The 22911-nt window shown below is 46.0% G+C and overlaps 1 protein-coding gene and 1 long non-coding RNA gene across 3 annotated transcripts; one reads left to right on the plus strand and one right to left on the minus strand.

Moving 5' to 3' along the window:
- Nucleotides 1-692: 692 nt before the first annotated feature.
- Nucleotides 693-11806, minus strand: LOC119453180 (uncharacterized). Of its 2 annotated transcripts, none has more exons than XM_037715196.2 (3): nucleotides 11477-11806; nucleotides 6058-6373; nucleotides 693-2472 (listed from the first exon to the last, which is right to left on the minus strand). In XM_037715196.2, exons 1-3 carry the CDS (start codon nucleotides 11526-11528, stop codon nucleotides 1479-1481), a joined length of 1362 nt encoding a protein of 453 aa, XP_037571124.1. In that variant the 5' UTR covers nucleotides 11529-11806; the 3' UTR covers nucleotides 693-1478. The 2 variants fall into 2 exon arrangements, with proteins under 2 accessions (XP_037571124.1, XP_037571123.1); XM_037715195.2 differs by having other exon boundaries at nucleotides 6058-6388.
- A 1226-nt stretch (nucleotides 11807-13032) lies between these two features.
- On the plus strand, nucleotides 13033-22554 carry LOC125945573 (uncharacterized). Its single transcript, XR_007467014.1, has 3 exons — nucleotides 13033-13622; nucleotides 18551-18836; nucleotides 20550-22554. It is a non-coding gene; the product is annotated as an uncharacterized LOC125945573 (long non-coding RNA).
- Nucleotides 22555-22911: the final 357 nt, after the last annotated feature.

A 22911-nucleotide genomic window follows, 5' to 3' on the forward strand; every position in this document is an offset into this window, starting at 1 on the left:
GATGGAACGAGACAGGATGGAACGAGACAGGATGGAACGAGACAGGATAGAATGCTGACTAAGGGCTCATTCAGACCGACGTATCACACAGGTTGTGTGACCAAGTTGGTTGCAAAAAGTCGAAAGGAGACTGCTTTGGGCAAGTCGCTCACTGCTCTATTTTTCAGCCACGCAACTGCAGTAGCAAAGCTTCTGAATTGTGCACTCCTGTACATCCGATTGTATACACTGACACTTATTCTACGTGGCGATAGCGGTACAAACAGATGTGAACGGCATCAACCACGACACATTTCAGTGTGGCGACAGGCAGGTCGCGCTTGCCGATGTGAACATCAATCGCCACGAGTTGCTCCTTGGTGACCAGCCACAGTTGGTAACACGACTTCTGTCAATCACCAGTGTGAGTGAGCCCTAACAACTGATGAACAACATCAGATGTTAACCAGCGCTCTGTCCAGTGTCTTAGTCTGCTCATGCTGTAGGCACTTGCAATAGCATGTGCGTGCTCTAAAAGTGCCCACTCTCATCTTAGTTTTCATAATTATTCAGAACGGAGCAAAACAAATCAATTTTTGTCAGGGTCTGAAGACAAACTATGTCAAGCTCTTGCTACAGAACCTAAGACAACCCTTAATCCTGGGACGTACCCAATTTCGCGTCGCGATAGACACAACGTATGCACACACACAACACAAGCATATGCATGGAGGGACGCAAGAAACCTTTTTATTGGCTTCACGTCCAGCTGCTTGCAAATCATGTATATATATATACATAAAGTGAACTTGACTATCAATAAATACAAAGGCAATGATGGTGACAACATGATGAGATATGTACAATTAAACTGAAAGACTAAGACACCTGGTCCTCAATAAAATTAACACAAACACACATGTCAAAGCACACCAGATACAATATTTAAAAGAAAACAGACTTTTGCTTAAAAAAAAAATTCAACACAAATGGAGCCAGTTTTGACAATAAATTCTCACGTGCTCTGCACCAAGGATTAGTTATCTATACTTGTACAAAGCAAGTTTGTCAACTTAACTTTGCATTGACTGTTTTTTCAGAGTTGTAATAGATTCAAGTCCACCTGAATAACTAGTACTGCATCTGAAAGGTAACAACCAGAAATGTATGTACAAAGCAACTGTCTGTACAGATCGTTACGCTGTTAACACGGGACGCAGGTGCACATCATGTCGTCTCAAGAACTTTCCAAAGCACGTGCTCGTGCCTCCAATTCCTCGGTTCACGCCACTAAAAAAATGTGAGCACTCACGAGAACATACAACATGAAGGCAGTAGCAAGAAAGATAGCGGTACATAAAAAAGTTCCCGGAAGTCTCGCCGGCAAAAGCTTTATGAAACTGCGCCCCACCGAGGAATATTTTCCAACAGGTAGGGAATGAATAGAAAACAATGAAAACACGCGCACGTGAGAGCTGACGCTTGAGACGGCCAACCACCTACATCTTGCCAAGTTCTGTAAAAAGCTGCTTGAGACTCGCGATGGTTGTGATCTTTTGCACGCCCAATACCACTTGCTTTTTGCCAACGTACACACTCACTCGCAGGTCCTTTTCGAGAATGACTTTTTTGCTGCTTTCCCGGTCGGGTGAGTTGTTCCATACCAGGTGTAGCCGGTCGTCCTTCAGGTCAGAATCCCAGTGCATGTCGGGGACTACCCAGGGCAGCTCTTCTTCGATATCTTCCAGCGTGAGCTCGTAGCTCTCTTCACCCATGCCATCCATGCTTCCAGATGGTCCTGTCCCATTTGCTGACAGTGACAACTGCCCGGCATGAGACATGTTGGTGGAAGCTTCCTCTTTTGGTGTTTCACGCAACATCTCAGCTAACTGGGACTTCCCAATGTCACCCTCAACGTCAGTTGTTATCTCGTCCGACGTGAGATCGATGAAAATCTCATTTTTTACTTGGCTAGGTTGAGCGCTCAATGAAGCCGAGCTTGCCGCAACGCTTCCCACAATTGGTGGCGACGCTGGAATCGGTGGACCTTTAATATCTGGCTCTGCTAATGGTCTGGCTAACATCATTCTCGACGGCTGCAAAGCAGAGGACTGTTTCACAACGCTTTTAGGTCTAATAGATTGCGAGGCCCTTGCGGCATCCCCCGGAGTGCTCCTTCTGGCATTTTTGGAGCTGTTGCTAGGCGCACTTGGATGTGCTACACCAGCTGTAGCAGACGGAACCGCGCCCTTCTGGAGACCCAGCAAGCGCTGTTGACGTCGCACAAACTTGGAGCTCTCAAAGTGCCGAAAACACACACGGGGGCTGGCAGGACGGTTTCCTTCCAGGTCAATGGGAAGCTCCTCAGTCCACAGTCGACGAGTCTCGTCGTCCTGGGGAAGTGGAAACAACCACAGGCCGTCCAGGTTGCTCAAGCCCCGCGAGGCACAGTTCCGTACACAGCAGATGTACCTGGTCCCATGAGTGGTGGGCCTGCGGAACAACACGACAGACAGATATTGAAACTGGAACACAGGAGCACACCGGCTAACACAAGAGACTGAAGGACCTTATAGTTAAAACAAAGTGCCTCGAACATGCCCACAAAATAATGAAACAATTACTCCAGAGGAACGTCAAATCTTAATAAAAGGCACACCAAAGGCACTTTTATACATCTCATACACGTTGCGTTATAGGCACGTGAGAGTGGTGAAGAGAAAGAAATTCTTCCGTGAAACAAGTTGCGTTGTTGGTAAAACAAACTGTTGGGCTGAGTTTATACATAGCTATGAAGCCGAGCATGATGCGAAGCGAAGGGCAAGAGGGGAACTGGAAAGCAGCATGCCAGCCTGCAATCACAGCAGACAAAACTTCGTTAATACGTATTTCTCCGGGAACGCGGATCAGGTACGCACTAAGCGATGTACTAATTGAGAATTGCAGATGAGCAACTAGACTTACCAGCCAAAAAAACATGTTAATTCTCACTCAAACACACACGCAGCCAAGTTTTATTTGCAAGCAGGCAACAAAAAAATCTGATTTTCACTTGCCGCCGTGGCGGCCTTGCAGCAACGACGGCATCGTCAAACTCGGCAGGACCGCAAGCCAGTTTTTCCATTACGCCCCACTTCTCTGCGAACGCCCTCATGACGGTCAACGCACTAGCCGCGTCGAAAACGGAAGGACCATCATCCAGCGTCGTCATCCATGATAACAACGTGGAAGCGCTAGAAGCTATAGGAGGAGGAAACACGTCATGGCTACCATGTTTTGACGTCCCTATCGGTAGCGACTGCAGTTCAGGAAAGGTCCGGACACCGCAATTTCGCTATCTATGGTCTGCGCACATGACATTTCACTGATTCCACGCTTGTACACGCAAAAAAATTGCGTAAACGCTGTGCACTAACCATCTGGCATGCATCGAGCAACTACGGCTTAAGCGGTCAACCAATACCTTATGTTCAATGACCATAGTGCGGGGGATTCATCGCGACAATATTTCAACGGAATTGCTTATTAAACGGGTACATATTAACGAGGTTTTACTGTACCATAATGAAAATTTTATTGGCGAACACGTTGGCAAAATTTGGTTGTTGCCAAGATGCACATGACATGTCAGCTGCTAGTAAAACAAGCCACAACATGATGAACTGTTCAGTTCAACAAAGAAAGTGGCGTAAGACATATGTAACTAAATTTTCTTTCAAGTACGCTGCATACTCTATACTATAGTAAGACTTTTGATGCACTAGGGAATGTCCTCTGCATTGAACAACACACTTATCACAAGATTACATAAACATTCAATGGGCCCTGCACCGCCTTTCAATGAATATACCTTCGCAAAAGTTTTCTTCTTTCTGGTGTTTTACATGCCAAAACCAGTTCTGATTATGAGGCACGCCATAGTGGAGGGCTCCGGATTAATTTTGACCACCTGGGGTTCTTTAACGTGCACTACAACGCAAGCAGACGGGCGTTTTTGCATTTTGCCTCCATCGAAATGCGGCCGCCGGGGCCAGGATTCGATCCCGCGACCTCGTGCTCAGCAGCACAACGCCTTAGCTGACTGAGCCACCGCGGCGGGTAGCATACGGCCAATGAGAGCATACGGCCAATCGCTTCTCGGCCTTTTGGCTAAGATCAATTGTAGCACAAGTTTTCGAAAAATAACATAATAAGGATGGAGATATAAGAGTGAAATGTTTAGATTGCCCATTCCTCCTTATTATGCTTCTCTCAGTTCGGCCCCATGATAGTGCCTTGCCTATTGCTTCTTTCTTAGTTTTGCTTCTTTTCACAAGGCACTTATGGCAACCCTTCAAGGTAGGACCTGACAAAAGTGCCAGAGAGTGATGAAGGAGTGGCGACAGAGTAAACAGCTAGAGGACTAGAGGGATGTGCATGCTCAGGTGTAACTCATGATCATGAACAACGGCTGGTGCAGGTCGATGTGACATCCTGAACTGGGCATAATAACAGAGAAGCCTCGGTAGCCACAGGAGAGAGGGAGAAAAACATTTATTAAAAATAAACAGCCACCCCTGTGGTGCTTCCGGTGGGATGCCTAGATTGTTTCGCTGAGATATGGCTGCAAGCTGTCGTAAATGGCTTTCTTGGAGAGAAAGGGTCTTTTACGCAAGGTTGTTTGCTGCATTCAGTGGAATAACATTTGCCTCGCATGTCCATGGCAGCACTGTCTACAGACTGCAAACAATTTTCTCACCAATGGAAGCTACAAAAGCACTGGACTTCTGCAAGTGCATTCTAAATTGCTTCATTCCAAAAGACACAATATTACAGACCCACACTTATGGTGGAAAGATAAGCGATGACATGTATTTCATGAGACACAGAAAATGATCTTCGGTAGTCATTCGTCATCGGTTACAGAGTCCCATTATCCGCTTTCATTGCCTACACATTACACAAGAAAACCCTGGTAACAGGATTAGTTCTCGAGTTTTACAGCTGAAGTTGTTTTTCTTGTGGTCTCCCGCAGACTTCCATTTCACGGAAACTACACCATCACCCAACATGGCTCAACATAAAGCTCCTCCATCCATGTGCTGCCGCCGCTTTTGCTAAGTAGCGCCAACCTTTGATGTGCGCCGCTGTTCCCCGATTCATCGCTCAAACCAGTTCCTCTTCCCCAATTTCCGCTTCCGAGGTTTCTGATTCCAGTTCTTCCGTTTCCGGGATTTCCGGTTCCGGAATTTTCGCTTGTTTCAGGCTTGCACCTCTACGCAGCTGTGACGTCGCTTCCGCCTAAAACCAGACGCTGGGCTACGCAAGTTCCGCCTAATGCCGGAAACTGAGGGGGTGAGTGAGGGAGGAGTGCGGAGGAGGAGAGTAGGTTGGCGGTACTGAACCTGGTCGGCGAAAACGTGTGTGGAGGGGCTTTAGCTCAACACAGGACAGCATAGGTATCAGAGTCTGCATGTATGTATAGCCCAATATACTACCACTGCAGTCGTGCCAGTTGCCGGCTCTGCTCTTTACAAAATTACACAACAAAACAACAAACGTTACCTAAACATCCTCACTGCAGCAAATACTACATGCCTTCAAGTGCATAATTCTTTAGGTAAACCAAATTTGTTTCAATGGCTCCTTCTACCGTTGTAAAGCAAATAGTTTCCTTTGGTTCTTTCAGCAGTTGTAATACTCAAACAGGTTTGTTTTAGAAGCATACGCTGTCGCGACAGAGGTTTCTGGTGTCTGAAGATTTAGGTGCTGTGCGACCACACAGCGCCACCACAAATGGTGGCGCCGTGTCACATTTCTTCGCCGCAAAATATTTCTCTGCCTTCTGGCCCATGATCTAAAGATGTATTCTTGTTCCATGCGTAACACACAGTTCAAAGCCATATACTTGCAAACACACTTGTCACTACACTTTGAGTGTTCTCATGGCATTCAGTGGCCGCAAGCTTCTGCAGCAGCCTAGTTTGGTTCGAAAATCAAATAGTCCTAAATTTATTTAATAAAATGCTTTACCGAGAGCTTATCCATGCAGCTGAAAACTCACTAGGTTAAGTTAGACTAATTCAAGTTTTTACTTACGTATGCTGTGTGACGTTTGCATCTTCCATCAAATTGAAGCCAGGCTTCACCACTGTGATTATGGTCCCCGAACACGGTTTTCCAACTTGCTTGAGTGGGACGGCAGCCTTCTTGGGTGGTTTGGCTGATAAGTCGGAGTCATTAGACGTGCTTGAGCTGCCCGAAGAAGGCCGACGTAACCTCTTATTCGGTGTGCGCTGTACCTTGTTGTGGTGGCCGTCAGGCTCCAACATGAAGTCAGGGTCATCAGGGTCGTCCATGCTGTCGGAAAGGTCATCCAACATGCCACTGATGGCCTCTTGGGAAAGTCGCCGTACTGCAACATAATCAGCTTCATAAACTGTGAGAGTACTGCCTTAATTGTACACACATTCGGGGACTTATATGCTATAGCACATGCTTAAAGCATGAAGCATGCGATAGCACACCTGAACGAGTTCATAATTTCATGTGATATGAGTAGGGTTCAGTGTCATTTGTTCTTACAGTCACAAAATTCAACATTTTTCGGCTTTTATTTACAACGAGAAATTAATTCGATTTTTAACAGCGGAGCTGTTTAAGCCGGCCATTATTCCGTTAGTCGTCCACAAAGAATGTGGGCCGATCCTGGTGGTAGTGCAGAAAAAGTCCAAGCGTAATGGCACATACCCCTGGGAACTAGCAAAGCTGAGCCTGGCTAAGTCTAGCTAACCATGGTTGGGACTACTTAAGCTTTGTCAGTCATCAATAGCTAATCGATAATCGATCAATAATCAATAAATTCTGGAAAATGCTGGGGATGACTTGGTAGTGCTTAGCCTAGCCCAAATACGTGGCCAATACCTTGCGATAGCCAATCAATAATCAATCAGTAATCAATAAATTCCGGAAAATGCTGGGGATGATTGGTAGTGCTTAGCCTAGCCCAAAAGCCAGGACTAGCTAGGTGCCCATCAGCTCCGCTGTCTCTTTAGCATTGCGCCTCCATTGCAAGCTTGCAGCTAGTTTTTTTTTTTTTCTTGGTTAAAAATTTTTTCTAGAACTTTCGATGGCTTTTTTTCGGTAAATAACTTTGCATCAAGCTTACTCACTTTTTTTTCAATTAATATTTGGTTCACTAGTATCACTGACACTGAAACATGTTGCATTATTGCACATCTTGCTTGTAAACACACAGAATAATGAAGCTTTAGAGAAGCAGTCTATAGCAACGACATAACACCATACAGTAATGTGTAATGCAGAAATTGAGAGTGCATTTGATATTCGAGCACATATAGAAGGAGAGCTTTTAGTTGTACTGTTTGCATTTTACCGAGTTACCAGAGAGGTGTATGGCAGCAACAGCGCTGGTAGTGAATCTTGTGATGAAGAATTTAACCAGACAACACACCAAGCAAATACTGCAGTGAAATACCATACTTTACTTAACTGCTGGTATAAAGCATTGGTAGTGACATAATCGTTCACATGCAGCCCTTTTACGATTATCATTTTCCTTCGACAAGAACTCAAACACATTGTAGTTGGACAAAGCATCACAAGGTGTCGAAAGAGTGACAAGGTAGTAAAAACCTCGCCATTACACTGACAGTCAACTTGCCAGTTACCCGCCGTGGTGGCTTAATGGCTATGCTGGTGGCTTGGCTACTAAGGACAAAGTCGCGGGATCAAATCCTGGGCGCGGCGGCCACATTTCGATAGGGGCGAAGTGCACGTGCATTGGGTGTACGTTAAAGAACCCCAGGTGGTCAAAATTAATCCACAGACCCACATACGGCACACGCCTCATAATCAGATTGTGGTTTTGGCACGTTAACCCCCAATAAAAGAAAAGCCAATTCATTTAACACAATGGCCATCGTGCAAAGATTGCATGGACTCGTGCAAGCACTTCCTCTACATTTTTCTCACTCCTTGTTAGCTGGAGACCACCGATCGATAGATGGGAAGTAATGTCTCAAAGCAATACTTGAGGCTTTCAGACATGCCGCGGTGGAGGGCCACTTGAGGTTTGTCAACGTGCGCCTATATCTAAGAGCAGGAGCGTTTTTGCATTTCATGCCCTCATTGAGATCTGTGGGGGTATTCTGCAAGTGCACACCTAGTGGACATGTCCGTTTTGTCTGCTGCTAAATTATTGATTAGCTGGGAGTGCCTGTCTCCTTCTGACGTGTACCCCAGCCCAGCCAATCAGAACTTCAGCAGCAGACGAAATGGACATGTCCACGAAGTGGACGCTTCCAGAATACCCCTCCTGGCCGGGCATTGAACCTACGACCCCGTGCTCAGAAGCAGGATGCCGTAGCACTGTGGCGGGCCCGGATAGAACCGTTTAGAACTGCATCTGTGCCACTGTAGCAATCTGCTGTTCCGCTAAATGCAGCGCCATCTTAATTTCGCCAGGACAAAGCACGTACACTTGCTGGAAAATGAGATCAGTGGTGCCACCCCCCCCCCAATCACTCTTTATTATTTTTTTTTTTCGATGCCTGGGCATTCTGGCTGAAATAAAGTGGTACTGCTTATGTGCGCGTGTTGAACCAATGCAATGTATTGAAGGAACTCCACATTGTGGAGCAGTGTTAGAAGAAAGCTTCATTTTTTGCTGATGCAGTGGTCTCCAGACATTTGCTTCCGAGTGCCCATGTTCCAACTGAATGCAAAAAAACTGGTTAGAATGTTTTGTTACCAATAACAAATACACTAAAATGAAGTGTGAGAAAGAAAAAGTTACTTTCCAGATACAAGTACATGCATTCACCATGAATGAAAACTTATTTTGTGGGGAGTGATGCGAATTATGAATAAGCGCGTTACGTCTTATAAATTCCTAGGTGTCATGTTTCATGAATCATTCAACTGGTTTTTTATTTCAACATGTGTCAGCTATCCCCAATCCATCAGGTCAATTAGATAAGGCATATCTCTTCAAATTTTGGGTTATAAAGCAGCTGTACTACACATTAGCATACTCACATATTCAACACTGCCTTTTCTCATTTGGGTAGCCACAAGAAAAACATAGATAGTATTACAGCCTACAAAAAAGAATGCGTAACAGTATTTTCGAAAGTGCACCAGGTTCAACACATACTGTAGCATGCTTTGATAAAAACAATTTGTTAATCTAAAGTGTCTACATAAAAAAAAATTGTATTACTCATATATGATGAAATAAACCTAGATGCAGATGCACTCTTTCTTGCAGGCATGCTGCTGGGAAATATATGCCCATAACCTAAGAAGACTTCATAGAAAGAAATCATGTACAAATTACAGTACGCAAAAATTTTACAGGGTATCTAATTTTCTGAATCCCCCCCCACCCCATCACTACACCACAAATAAAAAAGCCAGTGAGCAAAAGTTTAGAAAAAGAAGACACATATTAGTATTTCATGTGCAACTTCTTTTTATGCAATGCAAGTCAGTCAGTGCACAGTTAACTGTTAATGAAGGCAATATTTCATATAATGCAAACATAATGAAGGCAATATTTCATAGTGAGTTTCTTGTTATTTACTAGCTTAGGAGACTAAAGTGTCTTCAAAATGTACCGTTTGTATCTACTACAAATATGATTTGTCAATGTTGTCAATGTGCAATTCTGAGAAAATTGTATTCATTGTTCTGCGACGTTATGTTGTATTTACTAAGCCATGTGCTGATCGCACATGTGGGGCTGGGAACTTTGAGCTTTTCTGCCGCTCTTCATTGGCCATCCCCATACACAATTTTTTTGTTTTACTTTCTAAACAGGTTTCAAACGACTTCATTATGTCGCTGCACAGCACAAAAAAGTGTGGACACTGGTGAAGACATGACAGGACGAGCACTCACTTCTAACTGAAATTTATTACACACAGAATGGACATGGAGACAGGTGCGTTAGCCAACAGTCGCTGACTTAACCCAAGAGCAAAGCTAATCTGAGGAAAAAAATCCGGTGTTGAGCCCCCATGAAACCTACTGTCCGAGCATGCGTGCTGTTCACTATTAAGGCGAAAGCCTTGTACGTCTCATCGTAAAGTCGACCTTCAACGTCCTTGAGCCAAAACTGTGTCGTCGAAGCGGAATCGTACACAATGACACGATGTAGTAATTTACTTATTACAGCAACTCGGCATCGCGTCTTACCTATATACAAACGCTCACGCAACAATTGTGATGGTGTGCGGGTCGCCGTCGTCGTCTTCTACGAGTAAGCAAGCAACGGTCGCGCAACAATTCTGATGTTGTGCTGGTCAAGCAAGCAATGCTCACGCAACAATTTTGATGGTGCGTGTGTCACTGTGTTAATTAAGATAGAGTTAATTAAACCACTTGAACCCACAACCTTCGGTGGGAGTCAAACCCTCGAGCTTATGTGGGAGTCGAACCCACCAGTTTTGGTGTTAAGGTGAAGTTAATTAAGACACAGTTAATATAGAACTAATTAAGGCACTCGAACCCGCGACCTTTGGTGTTCATTATGGCGAGGTTAATTAAGCCACAGTCAATTAAGGTAACGGCAATTTAGGCACTCGAACCTGCAACTTTTGGTCTGAAATACCAAGTAATAAGAAGTAACAATGCATTCGAATGAGAATGTCAAGTAATTTAATTAATGTCTCTTGAGTGCGCAGGCTTTCGCCTTCACCCTCTTTAGCGTGTGCTAATGTGACTGTCAATTTTTTGTTTTCATTTTCCTATCCCCCCCCCCCCCCCCCCCCCTGTGTGTAATAAATTTCATTTCCAAGTCAGCGCTCGTCCAGTCTTTACTTGACCTGCGTCCACGTTTTCTCGCACTGTGCAGCTACATCATAAAATCGTAACTCGCCTAACCTTCTATGCTTCTAAATGTTTCAAACCAACAGCAAATCGGCGCCGGCGCCCACTCTGCAAATATAACGTCCATCGATTTTTTTTTTTTTTTTTTTTTTCGTGAGCCGCACCAGCCCGCGAAGTCCAACATCGTGATCCTCACAAGAGGTCAAGTAGCAAATATGGAGGCATGTCGTACGCAAAGCCCAGATGCAAAAGAAAATAGCCAGTGGCGTTACCACAATCCCGCGTTCTTCCGCGTTCGTGGTAAGCGTTCACCTGACTACGTCACGGCAGCTTTCCATTTCAACGTGAAAAGCGTCGTGTGAAAAGCGTCGTCTAAAGCCACTGAGAGGTGCAGTCTGCTTTCGCACACCCCGTCTGACATAAAAATCAGTTGGCGAGACTAGACAATGCATATCGATCGTTGCAGAAGGCCCACAGTCCGTTAAATATTAAACCGTGGTGGTAAGCAAAGGCCTTCGAAACATGGCGGCCTCCGGCGTCCCAAAAGCGTTCTGCTTCCACGAATGCGAGTGCCGCCGTCATTGTCACCGAACGTTCCTTTAGAAGCGGTCCTCGCAACGCCTTGAAGGCTTGCGAACCATTATAACATGTTCAAGCGTCTTACCGCATTTCCGGTGTGGCCTTAAGGGCGCATTTCCTTCTTCCGTGGCATCCATGGCAAACGCACCAAAGCACCCGCACGACCCGCACACGAAATGCGCGCACTAGACGAACGCACACAGACGCACAAACGTATCTGAATTTGAACGCAACTGTGACGTCAACAAGCTCGAAAAGCTTGGACCACCGTGACTTTGACGCAGACCGTGCACTCCGTCAAGCGGACGGAGCGAGTACAGCATATGAGTACAATCCGTACAACTTGGTCGTTTTGGCCAACGTTTTGGCAACACGACGGCATACGTGCGGGAGTGCGGTGGCCAGCGCCAGTGCGCTTGCGCCGGCGCAGACGAAAGTCGGCACGACGAGCTTCCCGATAATCAAGTTTAGCCTCCGAGATCTTAAACAAGCGTCGTAAATCTTTTGTTCGAATTTGGTGGGTCACACCTGTGGTAACAAAAACAATTTTTTTTATTTACTTCAGGTTCGGGTGCTTCAAATCCACGCCTCAGTGACGAAGCCCTTTAAGTAACAAATGCAGATCTCAAAGGCTTTGCTTTTGCTGGTTGCACGCGACGGAATCGATTTGAGGGCCGGAAACACGTCATAGATGGCGGGTTGCATTTGGTTTTTGACACCACCTCCTCCCTCCTGTCCCCCATTTCAAATAAAATAACCAAGAGATAACCACAAACATTCATCATCATCATCGCATGTGAGGGGTTTTGGGAGGTCGCCAGGATAACCGCGGATGGCGTGCGAGGCTGTGCAAAAGAAAAGTGATAAACCGTAACGGTGTACTTTCCCTCCCACTCCACTTCAAGCATTGATCATCATCATCGCATGCGAGGGGTTTTGGGTAGAGGATTTGGGTAGTTTTGGGAGATCGCCAGGCTAGCCCCGGACCAGGGTCCTGAAGGACCCTGCCCGGACGGCGTGCGAGGCTGTGAAAAAGAAAATAAAGTGATAAACCGTAACTACAGTGGCTAGACTGTACCGTAACGGTGTACTTTCCCTCCCGCTCCACTTCCCCGCGAGAAAGAGTTTTGCGTGACCAAATTTTTAATAGCATCATTTGCCTCTTTCGTCCGTTTTTGGTGTTGGCGGCGGTGGGTGGTTCGTTTGAGGTCGGACTTGCGGTACAAAGGCACCGAGGGAAAGCGTAGGCGTGCGTATGATAAGGCCGCCTAGCAACCCAATAAGTCCCGCCTCCACACACGTTTCTGCCGACCAGCAAATGCGGCGGTGGCGCGTGCGCCATGGGTGGAAGGGGCAGGGAGGAGGGGGCACTGGCTCCTCTCGCTCGTGAACAGTTCGTGCTCGGCTCGACGCTCGTGCCCGCCACCCTTCCTCCAAGGACAGCTGTCATGGGGGAAGTTTACCTTCCTCCATTACAGCTGTGCAGAGAAACGTTCGCTCGTTGTCTCTCCCCCCCCCCCCCCCCTCCCTTTTTTTTTATTATTATTATTATCTCGCCTCCCGCGCAGGCGCAGTGCCCGACAACGCGATGCTGCACAAGCCCACTCCGCGTACGCTTGCGGGCGCGTCATAGACTAAAGAACCAACTGCTGCGCCACGGCCGTGGACTCGTGGCGCATCTTTGTCGATCTTGTTAGTTGGGGCAGTTGGGGACTAGTTATTTTAGCTATGGAGGGGTTGCCGGTCGACGACGCGGTGTTTAGCAGTAGCAGGGTATGCGGCCTAGGGGGCCGTGCCCCGGCCCAGCTGCGTCCCTTTACCTCCACGGAGGACGCATACTTAGCTCGTCGATGGTAAAGCCCCTCCATCCACGCGCCGCCAGTTTTCGGCGAAAACGCTTGTGGAGTCGATACGGTCCCTTGGTGTAGTGGCTGCACTGAGTGCTGGCGCAGCTGGTCATAGAATGAAGAACCAGCTTTGTTGGCTTTCCGGAGAAAACGAGGGGCGGCCGGTGAGGATGTGGTGAGGGAGACAACGCTGCCTCCTCGCCATCATTTGTGTTGACGACGACGATAATTGTACGCGCCATCTTTCGAGCGTCCATGCACTTATTTATTTAATGTAACAAGCTTATAGTTGCCGTGCGTAAAATGACGTTACAATAGAACCGGGCAAGAAAAAGCAACTGAAAACAAGCAGACCGAGACGGGCTTGCACGAGCTGAGAACAAGGTAACTGGAGCGTATTTTATAGTTTCTGCAGCAACGGCTTTAGAAAACTCATCCCAGCCCGGGAGAGCCACAAGCCATTTGCAGCACTGCAGAAGATACGAGATGTACATATACCCTTTTCGCGGTGATCCCGTGGGCGCGGCCATTGCTTGCCTCAGCTACCTCCGTTGCCTCCCTGTTTACAATGAATGCACATAAGACCCGGTGCAGCTCTGTAAACCTCTGTTTCGGGAAATAACGTAGACGCATGGGTGGACGACATGAAGCTTTGGCCACAGCTTCAGAGGACATGTGAAAGCGCTTTCAGAGCTCATAAAGCTTTGTCCAAACGGCGAGAGCAGTGTATATCATGCTTGCTCCAAAAGCGAGGCTAAAAATGTATTCCAAGCTATCGAAACTTTCAGCTTATGAATTGAATCAGGATCAGTGTGTTTTGCTCTTCATTCTATATTTGGCAAATACCTTGAAACAGCGGCTTGTCACGTTTCTGACTCGGTGAAGTTCGTCGGTGCGGTCAATCACTATCTGATTTTCTGCCTAATCACTTGCGAGTGTGCTCGGTTGCAATAGATTTACTGTTTCTGCACACAAGGCTTCGAACGTAGCTTTTCTGTACTTTAATTGTATATAGCTTGTAGCAAAGATGTATTATCACTATAGTAAGTAGCTTACTCCTGTAGACAGTCACAAAGCATTCAGCTTCAACCATTCGTGTGCTGTCGGCGCATTGATTAAAGCGTGTGTCCATTCACATTCTTAATACGTTGGCGATAGAGTGTGCGTAAGTTTGCGTGCGAGCTACATGAGTGTAGATAATGTGTGCGAAACTTACTATGCCAGGAAGTGGCGCTACTCCCTTTGTTATTGTTTAACGAGCGATACTCACTCTTGCCGACGTTCTGGGGTTGAAGTCTTTGGAGGTTATAGCGATACAGCGCTGGGGGCGAATGAGTGAAATTTTTTTATCCACGAGGAAAGTCGTGCATCGAGAAGGGCCAGCAACACAGGCTGTCCTATGTAACAACAGTCCATGAACTTGGTCACACATATTCATTCCATTCCTTAGTATGCCAGTCACTATTCTGCAGTCAACTACTGCACGTCTTCAATCCACCGCTCCACATTTTGCAGCATGAATGGAGCACAGTGCGTAAGCGAAAACATACTTGCATTTCCGACAGCTGATCGCTCACAAACGGGGCAGAAGCGGTAATAGCTTTGTATTCGTGCACTTTCGCTGTGGCAAGGTTGTTGTTGTAAAACTTTATTTGGCTCTATTTACAGAGGTGTTGCGCGGCTGCCTGCCGGGATCTTCAGACTTGATGCTTCTGTTCCCAGCTGGGCTCAGCAGGGTCGGTTCCCTTAGTCCAAGCCTCCGTTGGCCTCAGCCACCTTACGAGCTCGCTGCACTAGACCGATTTGGTCCTTGCGGCGGTCGCTGGCCAGCAGTGCCTCCCATTGCTTCCCACTTGGGCGCGGCGTGCCGCCGAAAATGTCATCTTGTTTCTCGAGAACCAACTGCTCTGCGAAAAGGGTCAAATATAGCTTGGTAATATCCATGCCCAGCGGAATATAGTTCTGGGCGTAATTGTCTGATTATTGGAGGGATTAGAGTTTTATTTTTGCTTGATACATGATACGTTAAAGCGATGTACGTGACATGTTAGGACCTTGGCGCACAATGCACATCATATACCGCGGATAGGTGTTGCGGCGAGCAGACGACGCGGCACGGATGAAGACATTTCGAGGGACAGTCAGCCTACCTATTGGCTAAGATGTCCTGCAGCTTCCACAGTAGTGCTGCCGACGACTTTGCCAACGATATGAAAAAAATGTGACGTGAATAGTCACGTACATAGCGGCGTTTCCAAATATTGAAACAAAAGCAGAACTCTTTAAACACTTGAGCCAAATAATATTATGTGCAATTAACTCGGAATGTATCTGTTCAACACGCTGCAGGAGCGTGTAGCCAGGACGGAGGGGGTGGCACCTAACCCCCCCCCCCCCCTCCCTCCTTCATTGACGGTAAAGGGGGTGCCTCAATGAAAAAATGTTATGGCTACACCACTATGTGCTGGTTGCCTTATATGAGCTCTGTTTGATTGTGACTAAAAATGTTGAAAGCTGCTGTAGAAACCCAAATCATTTTGTAAATAAAGTACACCAGCACTTTCTTTTTGTGTGTGTGCACTTATTTCACTGTCTCTCTTGAAATTATGTCCCAAGCCCTTCATTACAAAGGCATTCGACTGCATTGGTGTGACTGTTTTAGGAGGAAGATGTTATAAAAATGTGGAGCCGGCCTACACTTGTGGACAAAGCTTTATTGTGAAAGTTTAATGAGTGGCGCTTTATTCTTCGAGACAATACAATAGTGTACTTTATAAAATATGCTGCGCCTTTGTGGGAGCAACACCTGATGTAGCTCACCTTATGTATATGCTATATTTTGGAGCTTCCAAAAACAAAAAGGCTTGTAGCGAAGAGTCAGACGAAACTTTCTGGCAAGCCCGCATAACCTTCTGGTAGCAAAATGAGCATTTTAGTGGGAAATATTCTTTGCCTGGAAGTGTTCTTACTATTCAGGTGTGTAGCATGGTTCCATCAAGTGACGGGGAAGGACGTTTGTGTTGCTTTCAGAGGGGCGTGCGATGAAAATACATTATAGGTCCAGATCTAGAGGTGATAACTTGCGATGAATGCAGGCATTCAAGACTAAAGCATTCAGCATTTGGTTCAGTGGTAGTTGAAACATTCAACAGACTGGTGGTATCTCCTCCAATAACAGTTGGTTCTTGCATTACAGTCCTGTTGTATGATTTGCTCGGCAACATTTTCATTATAATTTTCTGACTATTCAAGGCTTGCAGTCTACATCTGGTTTCCCAATGTGGATTGCCCTACTTTCACTGCATAACTCATCTCAACTGGCAGAGGAATATAGATTGTTTTCTGTTTCCTCCCACCCATTTTCCAAATTGTAATAAAATCCTGCATAAATTACCTGTCTTTTTAAATAATGCTCACAGGATATCTAAATGTATTTTATTTATCTCAATGTACCGTTATTTTATTGACTGCTCGCTATTTTATTGACTGAGTAGAGTGTGACTAATCTACGTGTGACTAAGAGAAAGATGACTAATCTTTCTCGGCAGCAAGAAAGGAACCAGGAAGAATAACAGAAATGTTGATGTAATCCTCAATATATTTTTTACCTGCAATGGTCTCTGAAGTTTTTGTAGTCAGCAAAAAATATTTTGTCGAAGTACAGGTAAAAATACCATCGTGTGTGCTTCGAGAACAAGCACACCCCTCTAGCATACACACACCAGTGTACTTTACAAAGTAGACCTGCATTAATTTTCCTGCAACGCTATACATATGTATCGTATATGGAATTTCATGCATTCATCGTGTACACCATTCTCTTCTAAAACTTCCACACAAACCTCAGCTTCGAGATGCATATGCTATGCTTGCCAAAAAATAAAAAAAGGTGCATGTACAGCAGCACCTGCCATGTCCAGCACTTCTCAAAGTTTGGCGATGAATAGATCAAATACATCATGCAGCTGACAAAAAACTGCAATGTGGTCGTCTTGGCAGGACCTTTCTTAGCAAAATGGTGTACTAAGGAACGCAGTATGTTTCTTCTTTAATTATCTACAAATTAAAATGGTACTGTAGTTTTAAAAGTACGCTGGGCCCTAATGGGTTAATGCTGCACTCGTACACTTCGCACCGCTCATCTGCAAAAATGCTCTTCGTGGCCGTTCTCACACTATGAGAAGATATTTAAGGGGCAAGGCTGAGATCTTGTCCGTTGAATGGGTGCAGGTGGAGGGCAACATCTTGCCAGGTCTTCTCTTAAAGGCCAAATGCAATGAAATTTTTACCCTGCAAGAAGCATAGTTTCAGATGGGGTAGGTTTCCAGCAGCCTCCATGCAAAATGTTACATTTGAAATACGAGTGAATGTGTCACAACTAGTAGTAGAAAACTTTATTATATACAGAAACAGGACGGGCTCCTACCCCAGTCCCCCAGAGGGGCTAGGGGGTGAAAAACGGAGTTTGTCCAGCAGGGTGGTGCCCTTATTCCATGGCCCCACTAGCACGGGCCATCCGCTCAGCTCGTTGGATACGTCGTAGCTGATCTTCCAGGGCCGGGCATATGTCTCTGTATGCGGTGGGGTAGATCAGGTGGAGAGTGTGCAGATTTATGTAGGTGTTCGTCTGCAATCTTCGCAACACGGTTGCCTCCGCAGCGCCGAGTTTGCCGTGCGGGGGTGGATAGATTTTTCTATTTTCTCTATAGTATTTCAGAATTGTTGCAAAGCAAGGGTCTAGGGTTGTAGGGCCCTCCATTGCAGAGTCCGGGGCAGCACGGACATACGTGGGAGTCGGTTATAAGCTTGCAGACGTGTCACAAAAAGACATTTTTGACACCGCACCAAAAGAATCAGCTGATCCCCCACATATGTGGGAGTTGGCTATAAGCAAAGCTTTCTTTGATGCTTATTAAAATGTCATCAGTTCTTCTTCTTCCCTTCTATGTAGCTCAACTTTCCTCCCTCAATGCACACTCGTGCATTTTGGTTTGGCTTTCCTTCACTCCTTTCCCCATTTTGTTCCCCAAAATTTATTTCTCCACACTAGGCTGCTTCTGTTTCCAACTTGTTGTAGTTGTGACCAACAGATCGTCACTTCTGTGTAGCAGACTTCTTTACTTCTCTGTAGCTTAATGTTGCTACTCACTCAATGCCTGCTTTGGACCCACTCTCTCTCCACCTTCCTGCCGTTCAAATTCCTCTCTCTCTCTGGTCCCATACCGTAAACCTTTCGTTCTCCACATTTGGCTGCTTTTTATGCCGGCTTGTTCACTTCACTGCAGCCGATTTCTTCAATTTTTCTGTTGCAGACTCACTCCTTGCTCTGCTAGCCGATTTGCACACCTACCTACAGTGGCACATTCTGGGCAATCGACCAAGAAGTGTTCATATACCCTGTTGCAAATAAATATCCAATGACCCAAGTTGCCTATTCGGGCACATACTTAGAGGCCAGAGTTGTATAATCGCCAAGACAGCAGCAGCTAGCGCCCATAATAAGGGTAGAAGAGGTAAATAAACTTGGCTTTAACCCTTTCTCTACTGCCGACGGGTTTAGTGGTGATGAGTGTTTGTACTAATATTATTGATGACAAAGTTGTAGTCCGCTAACGGGAACTAATGATTTCTTTAGTATGCCGGGGACGTGCACGCATACCAAAGGTTGAACCATCACCCACGGTGGTTTGACGGGGTGATATGGAAGGGCATAGCCTGATGTTATGTGGGGTAGATGGCAGCGGAGTGCACTTGTGAAACTGCTGTCCGGCCGCTCACGTAGAACCGACGTCAATGGATGGCAATGGTGTCGTGTTAGTAACCGTAGATATACTCGAAGTGGTTCGTGGGACAGGTATACCGATAATGGGCATACGCAGGCTTCCTCAATTGTGCCTTTGTTGGAGGCACGCCGTGGCAAGCCGAGGCATATCTTGAGTGCCTGCGCTTGAACGCTCTCTAATGTCCGTAAACGGGAAATAATCAAGTTTGAGAGTATCGGGAGGCTGTATCGAATGTAGCCTACAAATAGAGACTGATAAAGTCGTAGTAAGGAGCCTTCTGTGGGGCCCCATTTCATGCCTGCTACGAAGCGAAGAACATGGCAAAACAAATTAAGTTTTTGCTTCAACATATTTACATGCCTCGGCCACGACAAACCGCGGTCAATGATAATGCCCAAGAATCTGTGGTGGGAGACATAAGGTATTATAGCACCGTTAATGGAGATCGGATAGCATACATCTGGTCAGAATACCAGACCTATGTTCATGTTTACATAGTAGGGTCCGCATCACCAAATGCATCGACAGCAGCTGTGGTGATACCAGCCCAGCAGATGACTCGAGGTTTCATTCTAGATCACAATTCAACATCAACCGCTGCAGAGCTTGTGGCTATTCGGGAAGCGATTCGCCACATCTGCGGGGAAAGACCTCATGAATGGTGCATTTTCACGGACTGAAAACCCGCGCTGCAAATTTTGGGATGCTACCTGCGCCACACCGCATATCAAGTTCTGGCACTGTGATCACCGAGCTACTTTCATGCGCTCAAGAAAAACACCACCGCATAGTGTTCCAATGGATCCCGGGACACTGTGGGCTCAATGGTAATGAGATGGTCTATGCCGAAGCAAAGCGCGCCCTCAGCAATGGCCTGCGAACTGCAGTGCCGTTCTCTAGACAGGACATCACATGCCTCCTGTCGAAATTAATGAGTGCGACGAAAACATACTGGGCCCAGCCAGACGCTCGTCACGTCTGCCTTAAAAGGCTGGATCCCGATATGCAATTTCCTGTCCTGCGTGGAACTCCATGCCCTCATGCCTGACACATGCCTGATACACAGACTGCGATTAGGCGTCGCTTTCACGCGCAAATACTTGCACATCATTGGACGGACAGACTCCCCGGACTGTTCAGTGTGTGGTGTTATAGAGACTATAGACCATGTGCTCATGGTGTGCCCTGAGTATGCGCGTGCAATATTGACACTGGCAGCTACCTTGAGGCATTTATACAATGGACCACTGTCGGAGGACCTCTTGCTAGGCCCATGGCCACAGAGTTGGCACACGATAGAGACAATGCGTGCTATTTCACGTTTCTTAGGCGACACGGGCCTGGACTCACGATTGTGATAACATTTATGCAATGTGTCCTTTTACCTCGTTCCTCCCATTGTCATCCCCCATTGTGACCCTCTTTCTTCCCCTTCCCTCACGTAGAGTAGCAGGCCAGATGTTCCATTTTCCAGCCGACCTCTCTACATTTTCAAATCATTGAACTACTACTTCTTCTTGATGACAAGTACAGTGATGAATGAAAATGCCCCGCAGAGCAAACCCATGACGCATATAGGTGTCAAATTGAGTCTAGTTGCAATTTTTGACACTAGGTTACCACACTTGTTCATGTTGTGCCGTTGTTTCTCACCTTACTGTTTATTGCCAGCTCCTCTGACACTTGCACGGGAAACATGGCTGCCTTCCTGCCGCGTGGCAGTAAAAGGGCATGCAAAAGGAAGTATTTTGACGACTCCTGGTCACAAGAAAGCTCTCTAGAGCTTTGCTCAGAAACAGAAAATGTGTCCTCCTCTGAGCACTCGGGCGACGACGATTCTGTGGATGGGCCGGAGGTTCTTGTTGCTGCCCACGAGTGAGACTCCAAGGCAGACATTTTCCAAGAATTCCCCCACAGAGAAGAAAACAACACCCACGAGGATATGCATACTTTGCTGCCAGTCTGGAAACAAAGATGGTTCACAGAAAAATGAGGACAGTGCTGGTTCAAACAAACAGTGCAGAGTTGGCCTCTGTGCTGCGCCTTGCTTCAAATCCTACCACACGAAGGCGACTTTGTGAAGTGCCTTTGGAGTTGTGGAAAAGTAGCCACTAGTCATGTGCAGTCGCGAGCAAAAGTTTGTGGACCAAAGATGCCACGATTTTATTTTTTTTCTTCGCAGCCTGGGCATTCCGGCTGAAATAAAGAGCGTGCGCCTACGTGCACGTGTTTGACCACTACAACGTATTAAGCCAATTCGAGGCCGCGGAGCTCTGCTTGTATTTAAATTGTTTGCCGATGCCATGGTCTCCAAACTTGTGCTCGCGACTGTACATGCGTTTTGCAACTTTCGATTATTTCTCCTATCTTTTTTCTCTTTCATACTGTAACGCGCCTTGCAGAGCGCTGTGCCACAAGACCTCAGTGCAGTCCAGAGAAGCCCTCTTTAAACTTTTATTTCAAGCAGTTTAACAAATAAAGCAACCTTACTGAATTGAAAAAAATGGCACCATTTTGTTCAGAAAATAAATCTCTAGAAACCGCCAAAAAAAGTTCTGGTAAATTGGATACCATCCTCATTTTTCACGGAATGGAAAGGGTAAAAAAACCGCTTCCATTATAGCTCTCAGAGCAATGAGAATCAGTGTGGCTATTCAGTAGGACCTCCATGGTAAAAAAATTATCTTGTAGGTAATGTGCTACGATTTGTGTCATATCTGCTAACCCCGGGTGCACACGTTGCCCCCTAAGGCGCTATTAAGCTGGTAATAAAAAAATGAGACAATTACCCTTCTTGTAACTTTGCCAAGATTGCTTCAACAGCATATGCTATTCCTTTACAATCAATTTAGCCAGAGTAAAATTTCGATGCAGTAGGCCTTTAAAAATTCTATCTTTAGCATGTGGCTGATACTAGAGCACCGCCATATGCACTGGTCGCTATCATTACACTGGAAAGTACATTGTCCAAACTGTGATGATGTGAACTTGCTGCAACGAGTCTATTACATGACAAGTGTACGAGACCACTTAGGCAGATAATTTTTTTCCCTTTCTTCGAAAGGCTGAGATGCGGCCAACTTTTTGTTCGTGGAGTGTAATGGCCACATTGACAAATGGGCCTTGATTTGAATCTTTTCCTCGACTTTGAGCGGTGCACAGCATCGTCCTACAACTGTAAGAGCTAGTGCTTCAGCAACACTCATTTCTTATGAAAAGGATTTTCTTGCGAAACATACTTTTACTCCAGTGCATCAAAGTAGATCCCAAAAGCAACCTGGTCAGAAAGTTTTTCTTTTTGGAACCACTGAGGAGTGAAGCGCAATTTCCAGTTCATTCAGGTGGAGGGACATCCTAGAATACAAGGGATTGTAAAGCGACAACTGCGCTCCCATTTTGAAAGAGGGGAGACGGGAAAAAGCCCATGGCTCACAAATGTCACACCTGTATATTTGCCACGTCGAAAAATAAGCTAAGCAGACACAGAGGCTCAACACATTCCAGCCGTGTCACAGCTACGGTGTGGCCAGTCTTTTTCTTACTAAACGAAACAATGAAAATGGTAAACATTTATTTAAACAAATTAGAGGAAAATGAATTCATATAAAAACAACACTAAACAAAACATGCTGAGAAGCTTTGCGGCACACACCCAGGTGCACATCCAGTAACATAACTGTGACCACTAACATGTTTCGTATTTGAAGGCTTTGGTGTGTTTGTGCAACATACTATGCACAAACACTGTTGCACAAACACACCTGGCCAACAATAATCCGCCGACTTGTGCGGAATGAAATGATTTATCGCACTGTCAGGTGCATTTCTGTACAGTGATATGGAGTGACTGGAGCTCTCATAATGCCCCACTGAAGCATTCAGCTGCACTA

This window comes from Dermacentor silvarum, chromosome 5 (assembly GCF_013339745.2).
Source record: "Dermacentor silvarum isolate Dsil-2018 chromosome 5, BIME_Dsil_1.4, whole genome shotgun sequence".
In the NCBI taxonomy this organism is placed as follows: Eukaryota; Metazoa; Arthropoda; class Arachnida; order Ixodida; family Ixodidae; genus Dermacentor; species Dermacentor silvarum.

Bases quoted from the DNA above. Each gene is read 5' to 3' on its own strand.
- LOC119453180 (XM_037715195.2), bottom strand. From the start codon at position 11,528: ATGGATGCCACGGAAGAAGGAAATGCGCCCTTAAGGCCACACCGGAAA. The intron at 6,389-11,476 runs GTAAGACGCTTG...CAGTTTATGAAG, and splicing joins AAGGCCACACCGGAAATGCG to CTGATTATGTTGCAGTACGG. The intron at 2,473-6,057 runs GTAAGTAAAAAC...GTTGTTCCGCAG, and splicing joins GCAAACGTCACACAGCATAC to GCCCACCACTCATGGGACCA.